General features: G+C 64.7%; 5 protein-coding genes across 5 annotated transcripts; 2 read left to right on the forward strand and 3 right to left on the reverse strand.

Annotated features, from left to right (window-relative positions):
* Nucleotides 1-2,295: 2,295 nt before the first annotated feature.
* Nucleotides 2,296-3,982, forward strand: MNEG_5023 (hypothetical protein; the record flags this gene model as incomplete). Its single annotated transcript, XM_014046497.1, has 3 exons — nucleotides 2,296-2,414; nucleotides 2,585-3,189; nucleotides 3,396-3,982. The coding sequence occupies 3 exons, from the start codon at nucleotides 2,296-2,298 to the stop codon at nucleotides 3,980-3,982; spliced, it is 1,311 nt and encodes a 436-aa protein (XP_013901951.1).
* A 2,816-nt stretch (nucleotides 3,983-6,798) lies between these two features.
* MNEG_5024 (hypothetical protein) lies at nucleotides 6,799-8,011 on the reverse strand (the record flags this gene model as incomplete). Its single annotated transcript, XM_014046498.1, has 3 exons — nucleotides 6,799-7,176; nucleotides 7,422-7,634; nucleotides 7,874-8,011. The coding sequence occupies 3 exons, from the start codon at nucleotides 8,009-8,011 to the stop codon at nucleotides 6,799-6,801; spliced, it is 729 nt and encodes a 242-aa protein (XP_013901952.1).
* Nucleotides 8,012-9,085: 1,074 nt separating this feature from the next.
* MNEG_5025 (cobalamin synthesis protein, P47K) lies at nucleotides 9,086-11,811 on the reverse strand (the record flags this gene model as incomplete). The annotated part of the gene is made up of 5 exons (XM_014046499.1): nucleotides 9,086-9,422; nucleotides 9,811-10,310; nucleotides 10,513-10,617; nucleotides 10,821-10,943; nucleotides 11,146-11,811. The coding sequence occupies 5 exons, from the start codon at nucleotides 11,809-11,811 to the stop codon at nucleotides 9,086-9,088; spliced, it is 1,731 nt and encodes a 576-aa protein (XP_013901953.1).
* Nucleotides 11,812-12,186: 375 nt separating this feature from the next.
* On the forward strand, nucleotides 12,187-14,966 carry MNEG_5026 (enoyl reductase; the record flags this gene model as incomplete). Its single annotated transcript, XM_014046500.1, has 8 exons — nucleotides 12,187-12,258; nucleotides 12,344-12,532; nucleotides 12,963-13,063; nucleotides 13,298-13,390; nucleotides 13,675-13,848; nucleotides 14,127-14,268; nucleotides 14,613-14,696; nucleotides 14,898-14,966. 8 exons carry the CDS (start codon nucleotides 12,187-12,189, stop codon nucleotides 14,964-14,966), a joined length of 924 nt encoding a protein of 307 aa, XP_013901954.1.
* Nucleotides 14,967-16,147: 1,181 nt separating this feature from the next.
* Nucleotides 16,148-16,366, reverse strand: MNEG_5027 (hypothetical protein; the record flags this gene model as incomplete). The annotated part of the gene is made up of 1 exon (XM_014046501.1): nucleotides 16,148-16,366. A coding segment is annotated over one exon (219 nt), but the record flags the coding sequence as incomplete, so codon positions are not given.
* Between the last annotated feature and the right edge of the window lie 3,330 nt (nucleotides 16,367-19,696).

The following is a 19,696-nucleotide window of genomic DNA, read 5'->3' on the forward strand; positions in this document are numbered from 1 at the left end:
GGGGCCGACGACGCCCCGCTTTTCAGCCGCAGGGCGTCTGGTAGCAGCAGCGCAAGCACCTCCAGCGAAGCTCTCGGCACGGGCGCCGGGCGCCTCTTCCGATTCGGGTCGGGTGAATTGCCCCCTTCCAGCGCGGCGCCGCCTGCCCCGCCAGTCGCCGCCCCGGCCGCTGCCGTCGCCATCCCGCCACGGCCCAAGCCGGCGCAGAAGATGGCGACCCGTGCGGCCCCCTCGCCGTTTGGCAACTACAATTTTGGAGCCATCTCTGGCGCTGGGTTGTCGCCCCCGACCTTCTCAGCCGCCCCCGGCAGTGCCGACTTGGGCAGCACTCCCAGCGGCAGCGCGCTGAAGCCCGCCGGCGCTGCAGTGCCGCATGCGAACGGCGTCGTCATCAGCGTCGCCGCTGACGGCAGCTGGGTGGCGCCCGGCCTGGATGAGTCGCTCAGGCTGGCCAGCGGCAGCGGCAGCACTGGCCTGGCGTCAGGGAGCGGCAGCAGCAGCGGCGGCGGCGGCAGCGGCGGAGGAACGACAGGAGGAGGCAGGCGGAGTGGAGAAAAGAGTGATCGCAAGGCCGTGAGGCCACTGGCTGGTGGTGGCGGCACGTGATGGTGCAGTGTTCCCGCCGCATGTGTGGCGCTTTGTGACTGTCGGCCTCACAGGGTGGGGTCCTCCTGCTGGTGTGCAGGTGCTCAACAGCCCTGTGAATTCGCCCACCAGCCAGATCCTGAGCAGCTGCGGAGTTGTGTCTGTCACGCCTTGAGCGGCAGTGGCCATGTGCCCATCACACCTTGCTGGCAAAATTTGACGGGTCCTAGGGAGCAATGTTTGGTTTAAACGCATGTCACATATGCATGCATGACGCGGACGCTTGCCCAAGGCGCACCAATCACCACCTGAAGACATCTGATTTGGACCTGGCGACCTGCATCCTCCCTTGGCATGTGGCATTTCTGCTGCACGTTCCTCGGTGTACCACCGTGGATCCAATCGTACCGCCTAACGTGGCTGCCATGAGCTTCCACTGTACCAGCGAGGGCATGCACTCATACAAGCAGCCAAGAGATGTAACAACCTGAACTGGAAATTGCAGCTGCAAGCGTAGCAAGTATCTCGCCAGTCGCGCGAGATCCTCTGAGCGACTGGCCATTCCACACCCGACCATGCGTGCCATTGTGGCTGTGTCGGGCGCTGGAACGCCGACGTGGTCGCCTCCTTGCCTGCGAGTCATGTGCTCCTTGGCACGACGTGCATATGTACAAGTACAGTTGCCCAGTATTGGTGCCATATTGTACCGTGAAAGCGTAGGTACAAGGTGGAAACGTGCAGTAACCCGCGCGGGTGGCTGATGAGGGGCAAATTTCCCTTCAAAGCCGTCAGTAGAGGTCCGCTGCTTGCGATCGGCATTAAAAACATATAATCAAACAATCGTGGCAACGCTTTGTCGGCTTCTTGATGGTCCAACACTCGCTAGCAGCTTGAGAACGGCTGTGATCGTGCCGTTGCAGCAGCCTGAATGGTGTACTACAATCAATTAGCTGGCCGAAAGGCGGCTGTTGCCCTGTTTGGGGTCGCCATGGTTGGCACGCTACCGCTCCTCCTGTGCAGCGAGCAAGCTAGCAGGTTCCCGGGCGGCGCAGACGGACCCCTGCTCATGGTGAGTGCATGCCCTCCACCTGTGATGAACCAAACTTATTCAAATCAGTTGGGATTGCGAGCCAAAAGGATCCAGCCATCACGGGAGCTGGCCGCAGCTCTCAGGGGTCCGCACCCAAGGGAAAGGGCACCTGGCGGTTGGCTGGGATGCGCACGCGGGGCCCTGCGGCGTCGCATGCCCTGATGAGCACCTTTTTCTGCTTCTTACCTGAAACGGTGGCACAGGACGGTGTTACGGGCCTCCGCAAGGTGCTTCAGACTGGCGGTGACGTAGGCCGCGGCGGCGTTGCCCTTGATCTTGTGTCTAGCAGCAACACCAGCCGGGTCAGCCACAGCAACAGCAGCGACAGCGGCAGCGGCAGCGGCAGCGGCAGCGACAGGGACAGCAGAGTGAGCGGCGGTGGAAGCAGCAGCAGCGGCAGCGGCGGCAGTGGAGGCGAGGTGGGCGGTAGCAGCAGCGGCGGGGCTGCGACCTCGGTTCGGCTGCTGGCGATGGACCCAGTGCCAATCGTTTTGGGCGGCGGCGGGGCGATCGTGGGCGGCAGGGCAGTGTACACATACGTACCAGCCATGGTCAGTGCCCCACCTGGCATCGCTACAGCTGCAGCTGTGCCGCACCCGGCGCCAGCAACCATCCCCACCATGCAGCGTCTCGTGAACGCACCGACGGCCGCTGCAGCGCGCGTGGAGGTCAGGCTGCGGCTGTCCAACATTATCGACATCAGCACAACTGCAGGCAACTGGCGGCCGGATGCGTTCAGGTAGAGTATGAAGGTGGCGCCCACAGCAGCTATAGCGAAAGCCTTCCAAACAGGTCGGCTGTGATGAGTGTGCAGTGTGGGGGCCTGCACCGCTCATCCACAGTGTGGGCATTGCGACTCCAAAGCAAAACCACTGAGATCTTTGCACCGCTTAACGCGCACACCCGCAGTGAGCACATCTCGCAGACAGCCGGCCTCGATCGAGGGCAGGTCGGCAACGCTGCCAGCGCGAACGTGACCCTCGCATTGAAGCTGCATGGGGCGCAGCTGGGCCGTGGCAGCCCTGAATTGAGTGTCAGCCTGAGCGCCGTTTTTGGGAGCCTGGCCCTGGGATTCGACCCCACCCTGATTTTGGTGACCACGTCGGCCCCTCCAACGGCACCGATGTCACTGGCGGCCCCCGCGCCGCCGCTGTTCGGGCGCCGACTGGCGGGGCTGCAGCAGCTTCTGGGCCCGCTGGGACCATCGGCGGGCCACGGGCCCGGGGCGGCAGATGAGCGGACGGAGCGCGGCCAACTGTCGCAGAGGTTATATCAGCTGCGGCACCTGCAAGAGTTCCAGCAGCAGCAGCAGCAGCAGCAGCAGCAGCAGCAGCAGCAGCAGCAGCAGCAGCAGCAGCAGCAGCAGCAGCAGCAGCAGCATGCGGGTGACCAGGGTGTGTGGAGTGACACCCTGTACGCCACGTTCACAGGCTTGGCAGTCGGCAGCATGGCGGTGCTGGAGCGGTCGCTGGAGCGCAACTGCGGCGGGCTTGAGGTGCAACAAAAGCTGCCGGGTGGGTGCTGGGCTGCAGTTGACCAGGACTTGCAGTGTGCAGAGTTCACATCAGTCAGATGGTGTTGAGCGACCCCGCAGTATCCTGGGCAGCTGGGCGGGGCAAATTGGTGGCAGCAGGAGAGACCAACGTGCGCGCACTGCAGCAACCCTTTTTGCATGCCTGACTGCAATGTCTTGCTGGTGCTTGCCCTCTCAACCCCGTAGGCGCCTGCGTAAAGCCCATTGCAGCCGCACTCTCCGCTGCTGGCGTCGCGCTTACCCCCGAGCCGTCAGCCGCCCTGCTGTCCCCGCCAATCGCGGCCATCGACGTGGCCGTGGCGGTGGCCTTCTCGCAGTCCGAGGTTGACGCGGGGCTGCCGTCTGACGTGGCGAGGTGGCTGGCTGACTACCAATACGTCAACCATGCCCTCACAGCCGCCGGTGTCAACCTGCGCGCTGGCGTGGCCGTCAGCTGGCTGCAGGCCCCCCTCGTCCTCTACGCCGAGGGCAGCAGCGCCTCTGGCAGTGGCAGCGCGGGCACGAGCTCCGCGCGTGGCGGCGGCGGCGGCGGCGAGCCAGGCCGGGACGTTGGTGTCGCTGTGGGGGTGGCGGTGCCAATTGGGGTGTGCGTGGTGGCGGTGGCAGTGGGCGTGATTATTGGGCTGCGGCGGCGGCGCGCGAGACCGACGCTGACGCCGGTTGTCAGCATCAAGCTTGACCAAGCCGATGCAGATCTGGTGACGGTGCGTTTCGTACCTGTATGGCCGGATGCGTGCGTGGTTGGTTATGAGGTGTGTCTGGGGGAGGGGTAAGCAGACCTGCAGCTGGGGCGCATGTGTGTTTGTCGGGTGGGTAGGTGTGCCGGTCGGTTCTTGGAGCGGTGCGTGTTGTCGGGTTGGTCACAATGTGCAACTCAGGGTTTGCAGGTCAGTGCGCTCGTGCGCGCAAATTGGTACGGGTGTGGTCGAGGGGGCATGCGAAGTGTTGTTACCCACCTGTTTTCAGTGCTGTTGCCCACCCATCGTCACCCACACAAACATGCAAGACACTTACACCCACACTTGCCCTTAACCCTCTTACACCACCCGTCCGCAGCCTGAGCAGCACCGTCGGCGCCGGAGCAGCAACGGCAGCTACGGCAGGCGGCGCCCCTCATCCCGAGGCCTGCCCATCATCGCCGAGAATGAGCATGAACATGGACACAGGCGAGCAGCGCCTGAGCTTCACGGGATGGAAATGGACGAGCGCTTGCTGGCAAGCCCACGTGCGGCCGCAACCGCCGCAGCCGCAGCAGCTGCGGCGGCAGCAGAGGCGGCGGTCGCAGCAGCAGTGGCCGCCGCAGCGGCGGCGGGCTGCACCTTGCACCTTATAAGCGAGGGGCAGCGTGGCAGCCAAAGCACTGTTGGCGAGATACAGCCGTACAACTTCGGGGCAGGATCCTGCGGCGGAAGCTCGCAGGCCGGCACACTGCTCAACTCAATCACCTCTTCTCAGGATATGCGCGAGGGAGACGGCAAAGCAGAGCCCGCCCTGCTGGCCGTGGACTCTTCGAAAGACTCTGTCACGTATCATGGGTCGAGGGAGGCGTCTGCGGCCAGTGGCAGCGATGGTGAATGCAACCATGGGCGCGGCGCCGACATTGTCACGGCAGAGCACGTTGGGGACACTCATCAGCAAGCGGGGGAAGAGCGACAGCAGGAGCAGCAGCAGCACCCGCCGCAGCAGCAGCAGCAGCAGCAGCAGCAGCAGCAGCAGCAGCAGCAGCAGCAGCAGCAGCAGCCAGTCTATAAACCTCAGACCCAGCAGCACCAACAACCTGATGAGCTGCCGCACGTGGAGCAGGCGACAGATCAGCTGCTGCAGCAGCGGTCGCAGCGGCTGCTGGCGCCGGAGGACAAATCTGAGCAGCCCAGCCAGGGTGTCAGCCACCTCACCACGGAGGCCGGGCTGCCGCACACAGAAAAGCAGCAGCAACTGCACACAGACCACGGGTTGCCCCTGGCCGGGTTTGGTGGCAAAGGGGACGCCCCTGCCGCTGCGGAGGCACAGTGCGTCGACCACGCTGCCTCGAGCCGCCGTCGAGTGCCAGGCTCTGCGGTCGGAGACACGGGTGCCATCACTCTCAGCAATTGCGCCCCCTTCACTATTCCTCGCGGGACACCTGCGCACGCCGTGCCGTCTCGCACGGCACCGGATTTTTTCGCAATGGCGCGCCCTGCTGCGCCCAAGCCGGTCGCGCGCCCTCTGACTGCGGCGGCTGCCCCGCAGCCGATACACCGCGACAACCGTGCAGTATAGAGCTGGTGCTCTTGCAGGTCCTGTGAGATGGCAGCTTTGGCATCTTGGGGTGTAGGCAGCAACACCATCAGAACACCCGACAGCGGCGCCGCCGCAAGCGTGGCCAGTGGGGCTGACGACGACAGTGGCAGCCCAGCACAACGCGGATGCTCTGGGGCGCAACCAGTCTCGTGCAATGTCTGTCACCCCGGATAGCAGGTGGATGGTGCACCGTCCCTACACCCCTGTCAATCATATCAGCTGTCTCTTGAGCCTGGGAGGGGCGGACGCCACAAGAGGAGGATGGTATGCATGAGGCCGCGCTGCCCCCCCCCATGTGTCATTGATTGGTGGGGGAGAGGTGGAGGAAAGGTTGCCGCAAGGTACGATGGCCGCCTGCGATTGTCCGTCAAGCGAGTGCTCTCTTCTTCTCCGTTTCATGGTGTATAGTATGCTGGCAATCTCTTCGGGCGCTGTGCCCGTGCAGCCGCCCTACATTGTGTGGGCGACGCGCATGCAGGAAGTCAGCGGCCCCTCCTGGTGGGTCAGCTCATGCAGGCGCAAAGACTCAGTCCGCGTTGGGTCTGCAGAGCGACACGGCGCTCTGCGGGAGTGCACAAGTCAGCCGCTCATCAATGTTGTTGAAAGGGTGCTGCAGGCGAGCGGCTAGAGTTTGGGTGAGCCGCGCACCCACCCAGCGCCCTCGGGCCCGCAAGCACACGCATTTTGGGCTTTTCACAATCCAGCACTGCATTGAGCAATGCGCCCTCCAATCATACAGCAGCTGTATGCTGCTTGCTTCTGCATGTTTGCACAAGCAGCACCAAAGCCATGGGCCTCCCCAAACCTTCTTGAGCCTGGGTGCACCCAACATAGCCTGTGCACGCCGCAGCGCAACCATCAAACCTCCTTTCAGGGGCTGCACTTGGACAAGATTGGGTGCCTCACTCTGTCTTAGGGCTTTCGCGGCTAACCACGTTCCCTGACACATCAGTCAAACCTTGACCCTCAGTTGATGTTGCACTGGGTGGGGTGCGATTTGGCGGAGCCCAATTTCCACCCAAAACATAGGCCTCATACCGAGCAATGATTTTACCGCGCCTCCAAACTCATGCCCCCCCCTTTTTGCTCTTGTTCAAGTCCAGATCATGGATGACAACAGGCATCAGTTGCAGTCTTGTTGAGTGCAAAAACCGATCACTGTGTTTGTGTGTAAACCCAATGGTTGACGAACGCGGCGCCAAATCAAAGCAAGGGGATTTGCAATCCCCAACCCGTGCCAAAAGCAGAGAGCAGGCCTGAGTGCGAGACGAGGCAGCGCCACGCGGCGCACACGCAACGCCCCAGCCCCTCACAGCCACCAGCCCAGCAGCGGCTGCGCCCCCGCCGCCCGCCGCCGCCGCGCCACAACCACCGCCCCCGCGGCGAGCGCCGCCCCCACCGCCACCGCCGCCCCCAGCACGTACGCGCGCTCGGGGCTGCCAGGCGGCGGCAGCGTCGGCCAGCCGCGCGGCCGCGGCTCGGTGCTGCCCTTGCCAGCCGCCTGCATCAGCGGCTCTGAAGGGGCGGAGGTCGGCAGGTCTGAGGCCATCGCCATGAGGGGCGTCACGATGTGCTCCTCCACCATGCCAAACAAGGGGCCCTGGCGGGCGACGACGCCGGCCCAGTCGCCGCTGGAGAGCGAAGCGGCGCCGCCCGGGACGTAGTTGGGAAGCTGCAGCCCCAGCAGCTGCCGGTTTGTTGATGGCGAGGAGATGGAGGATCAGGGAGGATGTGGGGTCGTGCGACAGATCGCAGTCGCGCAGCGCGCTGAGAGCGATTGCGCACCGCCATTCACGCCATGCGTTGGCGCAGGCCGCGTCGTTCCATGACGTGTGTGGCCCCACCCAGGGAGCGCCAGCGCCTCCTGCGATACCTCCCACCCCCATTCAGCTCATCCAAGGCCCACTAACCCCCCCTCCGGCATCCCCTCACGTGGTGATTGCCGGGCGCGCCCGCCTCCATGGCCGACACGAGCATGCGTCCCGATACGCGCTGCAGCGAGCAGTGCAGCGTGAAGCGCCCCAGCTTTGAGGGGTGGACGTACTCAAACACCCACTCGTCAGGAAACTGCAGCTCCCAGCCTTTTGGCGGGGACGCCTGCGTCTGCCGCTGCTGGTCTGAATCGGCGCCGCCGGGCGTGGACACCTGCCGCGCAAGGGTGCCGCAGGGAGGGGCAGCGCGGTGCGGCGGCGCCCGCGGAGCCCGAGCGTGAGCTCGCTAGGGCTGGCGCGCGGCCCGCAGGCGGCGGCCGGCTGGCGTCGTTGCCGGCGCGGCCTCTCGGCTGTCTCCAGCAATGCTGCTTCCCCTGCGGCTGCTGCTGCACCAGCGGCCCGGCCACGGCCTACGCCCCCGCATCGCACGTGGCCCAGGAAAGCACGTCGCACCTGGAAGCCGCACTCCAGCATGCAGCAGTGCGCCGCCAGCGCCAGCGCCGCCCCTGGGTCTGCCTTAGCCAGCCCCTTGGGCCCCCGCGGCTCCGCCGCCTTGAGCGTGGCCAGCAGCCGATCATCACGGGGAGCCATGGTTGCTGCCCCTGCCGCTGCCGCCGTTGCTACTGCTGATGGTGAGGCTAGTTCTGCCTCGGCCGCCAAGCTGATCCCGGGTGAGAGGAGTAGCGCTGGCGCTGAGTTGGGCGGGCGGCCACCTTGCCTCACAATGGCAACGGCACGACGGGTATCGTAGGTCTTTGAGAAAGCAGGAGTTTTTGCGACGAGTGTTATGGCTGGCGGCGCAACTCTAGGTGGGCTTGAGGATGCGTGCGAGCGCGTCGAGGCTCTGGCGCATGTGCTGCACGCCGCGCGGCTTGCCACTTTTAGCCAGCGCGCGGCCCGATGCGTCGAGGGCTACAAAGCACGGGACTGTCTCGACGTTGTACTGGAGCATCTGCGTTGCGTTCATGTCGCGGGAAGGGTGGGCTCAAGGGCGCATCAGCTGGTGCGCGTTCAAGCGGCGTTGAGTCGCTAGACGATCAGAGCGGGCGGCATGTGAGCGCGGACAGCAGGCCCAGACGGCACGAGCGGCAGAGTGTCACCTCAGGCGCCCATGACGCCTGATCGTCTGTGGAGATAGAGCAGACGGCGACGCCCTTGGTTGCTTCGAGATCTGCAACGTGATCCTGCAGCGCGCGGCACAGACTGCAGCCCTCGGCCTTGAAGAACAGGAGAAGCGGCTTCTTAGAAAAAAGCGCTTGAGCAACAAGCCTGTTCTCTTCGCGAGCGGCGCTGCCGCTGTGCATGCGTGGGGCGCCTCGAGCGTGCTTGTGTCGAGTAGAATCAGCACTGACTGTGATGGGGTTCGGGTGTGCACTGAACTAGACAACACTTGCCAAGGCAGGCCCACTCAGCACAAGTTCTTACCAGAGTCGACTGTCCTGGCACATGCTAACAGCAGCTGCCTAGTCACTGAAGTGAGCAAACAGTCCGCAACGGCCCAGCTGCCGACGCTGCAGCGCGCCCTGCCCAGCTGTGGTGGGGTTGGGGGGCGCTTCATGTGGGTGTGCCCAGTGTTACACACCAAACGGGCTGTTGCAGTTGCATGAAGAAGTAGGGAAAGGGCGATCAGGCCAGCAGATGGTGAATTCACCAAGATGGCACCACCTACCGGGGCGCCTGCTTCTCTCCCTCCTCCTCCCCCTCCTCCCCCTCCTCCCACTCGCCCCAGTCTTCTTCGTCCTCCCCCGCTTCTCCCTCCTGCCAAGGCGGCAGCTCGTCCTCAAATGCCCCCGCCCAGCCCTCCGGCCCCAGAGCCATCTCTTCATCCGTCAGCAAGCAGCTGTCCAGCATTTCCCGCAGGGCCCCCTCGTCCATGCCCACGCCGATCCACACAAGCTGCTGGCACCGGTCGCCCCAGCGCTCGTGCCAGCCGCCTGCAGCCGCGTCGTCCTGCCAGCCGGGCGGCCGCTGAGACTTGGGCAGTGCGGCCGTCCAGAGGGCACTGCGGGGCCGGGCCGGGGGCGGGGCGCAGGGCGGCCGTCATGTGGCGGCGGCCAGGGAGGGCGCCTCAGCAGGCAGGACCACTTCATGATTCACTCACAATCACACGCAATCACGCGCACGTGCGCTTGCGTGCGTGTGCGTACACCCACACCCACACACCCACACACACATGCGCGCGCGCGCCCTCAGACATGCTTGCAACCGCACACACGCGCGCGCACGTGCCCCCACCCTTGCGTGCACACACAAGACACACACCAGCACGGTAGCCTGCTCGCGGCCATCATGCAGCCCCCAACCCCACCCTTGCTCTGACCAAGACCTTAATCCCGCCAGCCCCAGATCTTGCTGCCCCCTCCTTCCCTCCAAACCCGTCAGCCCCGCACCTGGGCTCCCCCTGCCACGCGCCCCCCGCCGACTGCCAGAGGCCCATCACGTCGTGCCGCGTCGCCAGCCAGAAGAACCCCTTGCTGCGCAGCACGCCGCCCCACTGCCGGCTGAGGGCATCGTGCAGCAGGCGGCCGGGGTGGAAGGGGCGGCGCGCATAGTACACAAAGCTGCTGATGCCGTACTCGTCGGCTTCGCCCTTGTGATGATGATGGTGGTGGTGGTGAGCGTGGTCGTGGTCGTCGTAGTGGCCGCTGGTGCTGGCAGCCGCCCCGCCGTCGCGCTCCACAGACGCCGCCCCTGCCCCACTGCCCTGCCCGCCGCTGCTGCTGCTGCTGCTGCCGCCCGCCGCGGGGCGCGCCCTGGCCTCGTGCATCTCCGCCTCGAAAGCGTTGAGCTCCCGCAGCCAGCCGGGGGCCGCCTGGGCGCGCTCGAGGCTGAAGGCCCCCGTGTTGAGGACCTCGGACGGCGACACGCGGCCGTGGCTGGTGGCGACGAGCTGGCAATGGAGGGTCGGGGCCGACGATGAATGCAGGGTCAGGCATGAGATTGGATGAGTGAGGGTGGACGAGGCGGGATGAGTGCAGCCGCAGATGGGGGTGCACCGCTGTTACCAGTATAAGCAGTGTGGTGCTGCTGCAGATGCCCTCGCAGCGCAGGCAAGGGCGCGGCCTACTCGGGCCGCGCGGGCGTGCCCCCACCTTGGCGGCCGGGTTGAGCTTGGCCAGCAGTGCCCTGAGCTGCGCCTGCTGCTGCGGGCTGACCAGGTCCGTCTTGTTGAGCACCAGCACGTCCGCAGTTTCGACCTTTGAGGTATTCAGGTGGCGGGAACCAGGGGTGGGCGGTACGCAGCCGATGCCGCCACCAGCGTGCAGATCACTCTGCCAGTGGCATATACCGTAATCTCGGTTGAGGACATTTGTTGAGTTCTTGCCGCAACCAACCAACAAGGTGCGCGCGAACCCCACCTTGCTGCACGCGGTTTCCACAGCAGCTTTGTCACGCGCACCTGCTCTATCAGCAGGTCCGCTATGGTGCGGTCGTCCGCCTCGTCAGCGCCCAGCCCTCGCTCCGCCAGGCCCTCCGCAGCCAGCACCTCGCCCACAAAGCGCTCCGCGTCGACCACTGTCACCTGGCGCGTGCGAGGCGGCGGTCGGACGGGGGCCGCGCGTGGGCCCAAGCTGTGCGGCCGAACACCTGGAAGCTGGGCTGTGCGGGTGCACGCAACAAGGACACGTGGTCAAACAGCACGTGCCAGCCTCCCATGCAGCATAGCGCCCAGGCATTTCCAGGGGTACAGCGAGCGGCTTCGACCCGCCACGCGGCCCACCCACCAGCGTGTCCAGCCGCGCCACGCCCGCCAGGCCGCCGGCGGGGCCCGCCGCTGCCGCTGTCTCTGTGTCGCCCGAGCCGCCGCCGTCCTCGCCGCCGCCCTCGCCGTCGTGCGCAAACGTCGCCGCCACCGGCATGGGCAGGGATATGCCGGTGCTCTCCACCACCAGGTAGTCAAAGCGCCCCGCCTCCGCCAGCGCGCGCACCTCCCTCACCAGGTCCTCGCGGATGGTGCAGCAGATGCAGCCGTTCGACAGCGCCACGAGCCGCTCGGGCGCGGCGGCAAAGCCGGCGGGCGCGCCGGCGGGTGCGGCGGCGTCGGAGGGGTGGTCAGAGATCGTGCGGGCGTCTATGTTGACGTCGGCCATGTCATTGACCAGGACGGCGACGCGGAGGCCCTCGTTGTTTGAGAGCACGTGGCGCAGCAGCGTCGTCTTGCCGGCGCCCAGGAAGCCCGACAGGACGGTCACCGGCAGCCGCTGCGGCGGCGGGGCTAGCGGAGGCGCCGCTGCCGAGGGCGCGGACGACGGGGCGGCGGCGGGGCGACGGGGTGCGGCAGAGGCGCGGCGGCGGGCGTGGAGCACCAAGGCGAGCGGCGGCTTGCCGACGGCGCGTCCGCGGACCAGGCCGCACGACAGCCCGCCGGCCCTCAATGCGCCGAACAGCATACTGTCAGCCAACTCGCTGCAGTGCAAACTACTGGCCTGCACAGTTCTTTGATGGAGTGTGGAGCAGCGACAGATCCACACAGCCGTTTTGGCTATCCTATGAGACGACTGCTTGTCGGAAATCAGCACGTGCCCACATTCAAAACATAATACCGCACGATGCCGGGGCTGCCGCGCGGCCAAGTGTGTACTGTTGTGCTAGTGAGCAGCTAGGTGCCCGGTTCGTGTGATAACCGCTGGCTACCTATCGGGGCGGGAATCCTGGATAACCACAATTCCATCACAAAGGCTTTCCGCGTTGCTACTTATCCGACATCACTGTAGATCGCCCAACCACCTTGTTCGTCGTCGCGGAGAGGGCCTAGGGCAGCCGCAATGGCGGTGATTACGGTCAAGGTTCAAAGCCGTTCGGGAAAGCCCGTCACCGACGTGCAGCTCGACTCCACGGTGCGGTGCTTGCTGCCCCACCACCACGCCAACTGTGCCTCCAGTTCGGCGCAGCGGTCCTGACGACGGCTTCAATGACACGCAGGCCACCGTGAGCGACCTGAAGAAGAAGATCCACAAGGCCAAGAGCGCCCTCTATCCCGCGCGCCAGCGCCTGACGCTGCCGCCCCCACCTGGGGCCAAGAGCGGCGACGTGCTCAAAGATGGCGCCACCCTTGAATCTGTCGGCCTCAAGGACGGCTCTGTCGTGCTTTTCAAGGATCTGGGCACGCAGGTGTGGCGAATGGGGGCTGTGCCACAACCGGCCAGTTGACCGGCAGTCAGCCGCTGCCAATGCAGGGACCGGCGCAGCTGCTCGCCGCATCATTCGCATCTGCCGAGGACGGTGCTGCAGGCCTGGGGCATTCCATCATGTGCTATCGCATAAGGCAGCTTGGTTCGGACAAAGCGCTGCAGGGCGTAAACGCAATGCGTGGCTGCACTGGTACAGTAGCTGGCTGGCCCTTTCCAGGGCTGCCGATGACGAAGCTGCGCTGTGAGCGGCGGCGGCGGCGGCAGCGGCGGCTAGACGGAGCCCGCACGGGCGTTGCCCTCCCCTCCGGCGGCAGCGCCCGGCCCCCAAGGCTGGGGCTCTCCTGAATTCACGCAGCCCCCACCCTCGGCCATGCCCTCACACACCTTCCTCCCACCGCGCTGCCCCCCAGATTGGCTACTCCACAGTGTTCTTCTTCGAGTACTTTGGCCCCATGGTGATATACCCTGCCTTCTTCCTCTTCCCCCAGATCTTCTACCCCTGGGCCGACAAGTGAGGGGCCTGCGGGCTGGCAGGGCATGCGGTGTGGATTGCAGGGGTGGGGGCACTTGCAGCGCGGCCAGCAGCAGTGGCTTGTCTCTTGTTGTGGAGGCTGACAGCCCACACATTCATGCAGCCATTGCCCTTCCTTTCTCGCCCCGTGCCTTCCCGCAACCCCTCAGTGCACGCACCCTTGGTCTCAGCGGCGTGCAACCCTCAACCCCTTGCATTACGCGACCCCTGCAGGGTGCCTGAGAAGACCCTGGTGCAGAAGGTGGCGTGCGCCTACTGGGTGTTCCACTACGCAAAGCGCATCTTTGAGACCTTCTTCGTCCACGTGTGAGTTGGAGAGAGAGAGTGTGTGTGCGTATGTGTGTGTGTGTGTGTGTGTGTGTGTGTGTGCTTGTGCCTATGCTTGTTTGGGCATGGGGTGACCGCCGCACGCACACCAGCGAGGCCAGCAGCAGCGAGGCCTGCAGCTGCGACCCAATCAGCGGCCAGTAGCCAGGGTGCAGAGCGCGCCACAAGCGCAATGCGCATGCTGCCAGCCGGTACGTGCACTGATGACCCTATCCCTTGCCCCCCCCCCCCCCTCATGTGCATCCTGTCGCACCCTCCCCCAGGTTTGGCCACGACACCATGCCGATCTTCAACCTCTTCAAGAACTGCTCCTACTACTACGGCTTCGCTGCCTACGTGGCCTACTTTGTCAACCACCCCCAGTACACCACGCCCCCTGAGACGCAGAGCCTCGTGCTCTTTGCGCTGGCCCTCATCTTCCAGCTCTCAAACCTCAGGTGGGGGCTTGTGCACGTGCGTGTGGAACGATTCGAGCTGCGCATGAACGTGTTTGTTTGTGGTCGAGTGAATATGTGTTTATGGTGTGTGTGTGTGTGTGTGTGTGTGTGTGTGTAAGGGGGGTGTATGCGCCGTTGTGATTGGGTGTGAGCGCACGGCTCTGAAGGGGGAGAGGGAGCAAGAGGACTGGAGAGCATTCTCGCGACACACCAGCCTGACCTCCCACCACACGACGCTGCGCGAGCACTCACAAACCCCGCTCCCTCTCCCCCTGCAGGTGCCACATCATCCTGGCCAACCTGCGCAAGCCCGGGGAGAAGGGCTACAAGATCCCGGCTGGTTTCCTCTTCAACTACATCACCTGCGCCAACTACTTCGCGGAGATCATGGGGTGGGTCTGCTTCAGCCTGGCGACACAGGTGAGAGCGAATGTGTGTGCGCGGTGCCTCGGCGTTGCGATTTAGTGTGTGTTTGTATGTGCGTGTTGAGCGTGTGTGTGTGCTTGAGCGTGAGTGTATGTATGCAAACGTGTGAATGTGTGTGTGAGCGTGTGCGCACGCGTGCGTGTGTGCCTCTTGCGCAACCCAGGGGGTTCAAATCCCACCAGGCCTCTGGAGAGCGCCGCATGCAGGTGGATTTTGTGTCGCTGCCCGCAGTGCCCACCCAAGCAGCTGCCCGTGGCTTGACGTGTCGCTCATCGGAAACATTTTCATCAGGCTGACGATTCTGCTGCCGCGCCCCCACACCCGCCTCCCCTCACCAGACCGTGTCGGGCTTCCTGTTTACTGCCGCGGGCGCCTACCAGATGGCTGTCTGGGCCCAGGGCAAGCACAAGCGCCTCGTCAAGGTGCGGCATACGAGGGGAGATAGGAGGAGGCGGCACGCGTGTTGTCCGGGGCGCGCGGCGCTAGAGTCTGAATGAGCATCGGCGGCGACGGTGCATGCTTGAGTGCCCTCCCATCCCCTGTTGCATCGAGGACGCTCCAGGCCAACCTCTATCACCTTGGAATCCGACCCGGCTCCGTTCCCGGCCGCCCCTACCCCGCAGCTGTTTGACGGCAAGGACGGCCGTCCCAAGTACCCGCGGCGCTGGATCATGCTGCCCCCATTCTTCTGAGGGGCACGTGCCAACGGGAATCACACGTACGACGGCATGACGGGGGCTCATGGCTAATTTCCTGCGTGCGTGAAAATGGCCCCTGCCCCACTCCTGTTGAGGTGGGCAGGCCATTGCAATTCTCACAGCAAACAGCACGTTACCACGCTCTTGCGGCTTGTTTGTGCCCCTTTAGAGCCGTGTTGGGTGCATCCCTTGGAGCTGTTTTAGGGGCCAGTTTTGAGCATGCAGCGTCGTTCAAGAACGGCTTTGCCGCAGGCGCGGCTAGAGGAGGGGGCACGTGCCACTCCCCCAGCCCAGCGCCTCGGGCGGCATCTTGCGCAACACGACCTTTGTAATCTTTGGGCGGGACCAACAGAGCTCATGTGGCATTGAGCTGCCGCTCAGCTTTGTCGCTGCATGCAACTCAGCAAATTGCGGCAGGAGATATTCCATGCGGGCCGGCGGCTCCCGCCCTCAGCTGCCAGCTGGTGTGCAAAACAGCCAGCTTTTCTGTAGAAGTGCACTTGCAAGAGCACCTGCACAGAGAACCCGCACACTGTCTTTGTTGTCCTGTTACTCTTGCTGTTATGTTGACGTATGCGAACACAGAAAAGAATGACCCATCCGTTCGAATCTGTGGGTGGCATGGCGTGCTGCCCGTTCAGAGCCGGAAAAGAGGCTGCCACATCAAGCGCACGCGGGCGTGCGCGTGCTGCGGCCGTCAGCCCTGGCGTGTGTGCGGTTCAGGGGTTCTTAGGACATCTCAACAGGGGGATCTTCGGCCTGTGGCGGTGTCCGGCCGCGCTCCGTTGGTTTCAACACCGAAGCAACATTGCAGGATATGTTGGCTAGCAAACAGCTGAAGCTGGACAAAGCCATGCAAACAGGGCGGCCCATGGTGCATGGGCGCCATGGGTGACGACACGCAACTGGAGACACACGCATGCGCAGCGTCTGGACGCGCAAGATGTCGCTGATTGACAATTCATGCAGCTGCATGCATGTCTGCGCGGCGGTATACACCGTCAAGACGTGATAATGTGCGGCTGACGTCGGCGTGTCCGCCACAGGCGCAGAACGCAGCACGAAGCACCGCGTCTGGAATGGCAGCACGCCCTTGTTCCCTTCCCCCATCAAGGCTTGCTGTCTTGCCTATTTGCAGCGACGCAAGCCCATGGGTTCCCAATCCGGAGCGACCATCAACCCCGCGCCATGGCAAAGTCAACCGACGCCGTCGCCGCCTTGGGCCCCTTGCGCAGCAACAGGCGGCCGCCCTGCGGCGCTGACTCATCCAGGTCGACCTCGATGGTGTCCTCGGGCACAAACTCCTCCGCCAGGATGGCGCGCGCAATGGGCGTCTCCAGCAGCTGCGTCACGGCGCGCTTCACGGGCCGCGCGCCATACACGGGCTCGAAGCCCTTTGAGGGCAAGGGCGGCGTGTTCGGGAGTGGCGGGTTTGGTGCGTCAGAAGTGTGTCGCTTAATGAAGGGCGAGAACAGTGTGTGATTATCTTCAACCGGTGAACGTGGCACCCCGGCTCAGGGCGGTGGCCTGGGAAGCAGAGCCAATCGCGGCGCCTTCGGACAGGGCTTCCAGGACGACAGCGGCGGGGTGACATGCGGGTGGCGATCCCAAGCTTGGGGGCCGCCACGGCCTTCGCACAGCCCCAGATCCAGCAGTCTCTGACCTCTACGCCATTGACCGCTACTTCCTGTCCCTTTGCGCATCTGTTTCCCCACCAAGCCCGCATCTGTTTCCCCACCAAGCCCGCGCCCTGGACACATCCAGAAGCCCCCTGCAGGCATCCTTCGTGCAAGCCCCAAGACCCTGGGCGCCCACCTGGTTGGCCAGGTACTCCAGGGCGGCGTCAGTGAGCTGCAGCCGCATCTTGCGCGAGGCCGCCAGGCGCTGCGCCACGCGGTCCACCTGCGGGGCAGGGGGCGCGAGGTTTGTTATGTTGGGGCGCCGGTTGGTGGGCGTGCTTTGCAAGCGCACTTGTGCAGTGAACTCGGCGAGCTGGAGCGGAACACCATGAGCACTGTTGCGCCAGCAATCACGTCATGCCTGTTTCCCTGAGGCTGCATCAAGCAGGCCGCAAGCCTGCAGCTTCATGCGACCTCTTAAACCTCTCCATGCCTTAGCCGCCGCTCGCCCACACCCACCCTCGAGCCCCCACATCACCGAACACGGGCGGTCGCTCCCTTCCCTACTCACAGCAAACCATGCGCCAAAGCCGACACCAGGCCTGCCCCAAAGGCACCACACACAACCCCTCCCGCGCGCCCCCTCCCACCTGCAGCTTGACAATGGCCTTGATCTGGTCCATCCTGAGGGGGTCGAACACCACAAACTCGTCGATGCGGTTCACAAACTCAGGCCTGAAGTGCGACCGCACCGCCGCCATCACCGCAGCCTTGGCCGCCGCGTGGTCCCCCAGGAGCTCGGCCTCCAGCAGGGCGGAGCTGCCGAGGTTTGACGTGAGGATGATGACGGCGTTCTTGAAAGACACTGTGCGGCCCTGGCTGTCGGTCACGCGGCCGTCGTCCAGGATCTGTGGGGGGGGGGGAAGGTGAGAATGAGTGTAAGTACGAGAATGTGAGTGCGCATTTGTGGATGTGCAGTTTGTGAGGGTATGTGTGTATGCACACACGCATGCGCACATGTGCGTGAGTGTTGATGTGTGTGAATGAGGGGGTGAGCTCAGGGTTGTGCGGGGTGGGAGCTGGATGTGTTGTGGTTTGTAGGCTGTGGGACGCGGAGGGGTGACATGGAGCACCAAGGTGAGCAGGAGAAGGGCTGGCGGTGGCAGGAGGGCGATGCGTTGAGCATAGCGCGCAGCCAGGCAACACTTGCTTGAAGGCCAGCCGCAGAAGCCCCCAGCATGTAGCCCTGCCCTGCCAACCCCCATCCTCACACACAATCAATCCCCCCCTTTTCCACCCAGCCCACCTGCAGCAGCACGTTGAACACGTCAGCGTGGGCCTTCTCCACCTCGTCAAACAGCAGCACGCTGTAGGGCCGCCGCCGCACCGCCTCCGTGAGCTGGCCGCCCTCGTCAAAGCCCACTGCAGAGGCAGGCGAGCGCAGGGGAGGGCGTGGCGTGCAAAAGTTGTAATGCTGACAATGAAACCGACTGGGGCGAGCGTGGCAAGACCAGCTGGTGCGGGTGTTGCAAACTTGGCAGCCAACTTAATCCATCGCTGCCCCAGCTGCTGACCGCGTCCCCGCCAGACCTGCCTGCCAACGCACGCGTTTCAAACAGTCGCCCCCTGCGGAGTGCCCCGCCAGCGCCCGCAACTCCCCCGTGCCAAACACATTCACCCTGAAACCTCCCCTCAGCCCCCCCCCCCCAAAACCCACCGTATCCCGGGGGTGCCCCGATGAGCCTGCTGACGCTGTGCTTCTCCATGTACTCGCTCATGTCTATGCGCACTATGGCCTCCTCAGTGTCAAACATCTGCTGCGCCAGGGCCTTGGCCAGCTCCGTCTTGCCCACACCTGGGGGGTGGACAGGGGTTGCGGGTCGTACAGAAAGCGGAGTGAGATTGAAGGCACGGGACGCTGCTCGCGGAACGAGCTCGTCACAACTGGCAGCCAACGTAGAGCTGCAGACACCATAGCCGGCCGGGCGGTTTCATGGTCCGCTCCATCCAAACGCCTGAGTAAGTGGGGTGTCCAAAAGGCGCGGCGGCGCGTGCAAGCCCAGAGGCAACCTGCGCTGCTGCGCGCCCTCGGAGGTGACCCCTCGCTCCCCGCCCTCACCGGTGGGTCCGAGGAACATGAACGATGCGATGGGGCGGTTGGGGTCTGACAGCCCGGCCCTGCTGCGCTGGATCGCCTCCGCCACCTTGGTCACAGCCTCGTCCTGCCCCACCACGCGCTTGTGCAGCTCGTCACCCAGGCCGAGCAGCTTCTCACGCTCTGACTGGGCCTGAGGTGGGCGATGGTGTTTGAGGGAGAGAACAGAGGATGCTTTGAGTCGTGCAGGGGAGAAGTTGAGCGCAGCGTTGGGGCCAGTGATCGTCAAGGTCTGAGGTTGGGACATGGGTCGCGTGGCCCTCTCCGGCTTCTCAGGCGAGGGGGAGTGCCGCGCGGCCCGCGTTTCCCCAGCCGCATGCGGGACACCACCTCAGCAACGTCCCAGCCGTTCCGGCCGTACAGCTAAGCCCTCGCTCGTGACCCCCACCACGCTGCCGCGCACCCGACAGCGACGGATCCCCGGTCGCACGCCCATGCAAGCTTGCCCCCCCCCCTGCCGACTTGAGCCCCGCGCCCCCCGCCCACCAGGCGCGTGATGGGGATGCCGGTCCAGCGCGATATGACCTCCGCAATGTCCGCCTCAGTCACCTCCTCCTTGAGCAGCTTCTCGCCGCCCGCCCTGGCGGCGAGCGCGGCCTCTGCCGCCTTGAGCTGGCGCTGCAGGTCGTTCAGGGTGCCGTACTTGAGCTCAGCCGCCCTTTGGATGTTTTCAACCGGGGGGAGGGGGTGTGGAGCGTTGTGTTGAAGAGGAGGAAAGAGCGGAGGGGTGCGGGTGCGGGTGGATGACACAGGTTTGTGAGGGCGGGTGCATGGTGTGGAATGGGCACCAGTAGGTTTTCGACTACAACAGCCTGCCAAGGAGACTTTGGTGGTGCGTGTCCCCTGAAATGCTGAATCTCCCCGCATCCCGCATTTCAGGCACACGCCTCACCCTGCCCTCACACAATTCCTGATTCGAACCTGCGCCAGGTAACCACGCCCCAACCAAC

The sequence above is a fragment of the Monoraphidium neglectum genome (assembly GCF_000611645.1).
Source record: "Monoraphidium neglectum strain SAG 48.87 unplaced genomic scaffold scaffold00728, whole genome shotgun sequence".
Lineage (NCBI taxonomy): Eukaryota > Viridiplantae > Chlorophyta > Chlorophyceae > Sphaeropleales > Selenastraceae > Monoraphidium > Monoraphidium neglectum.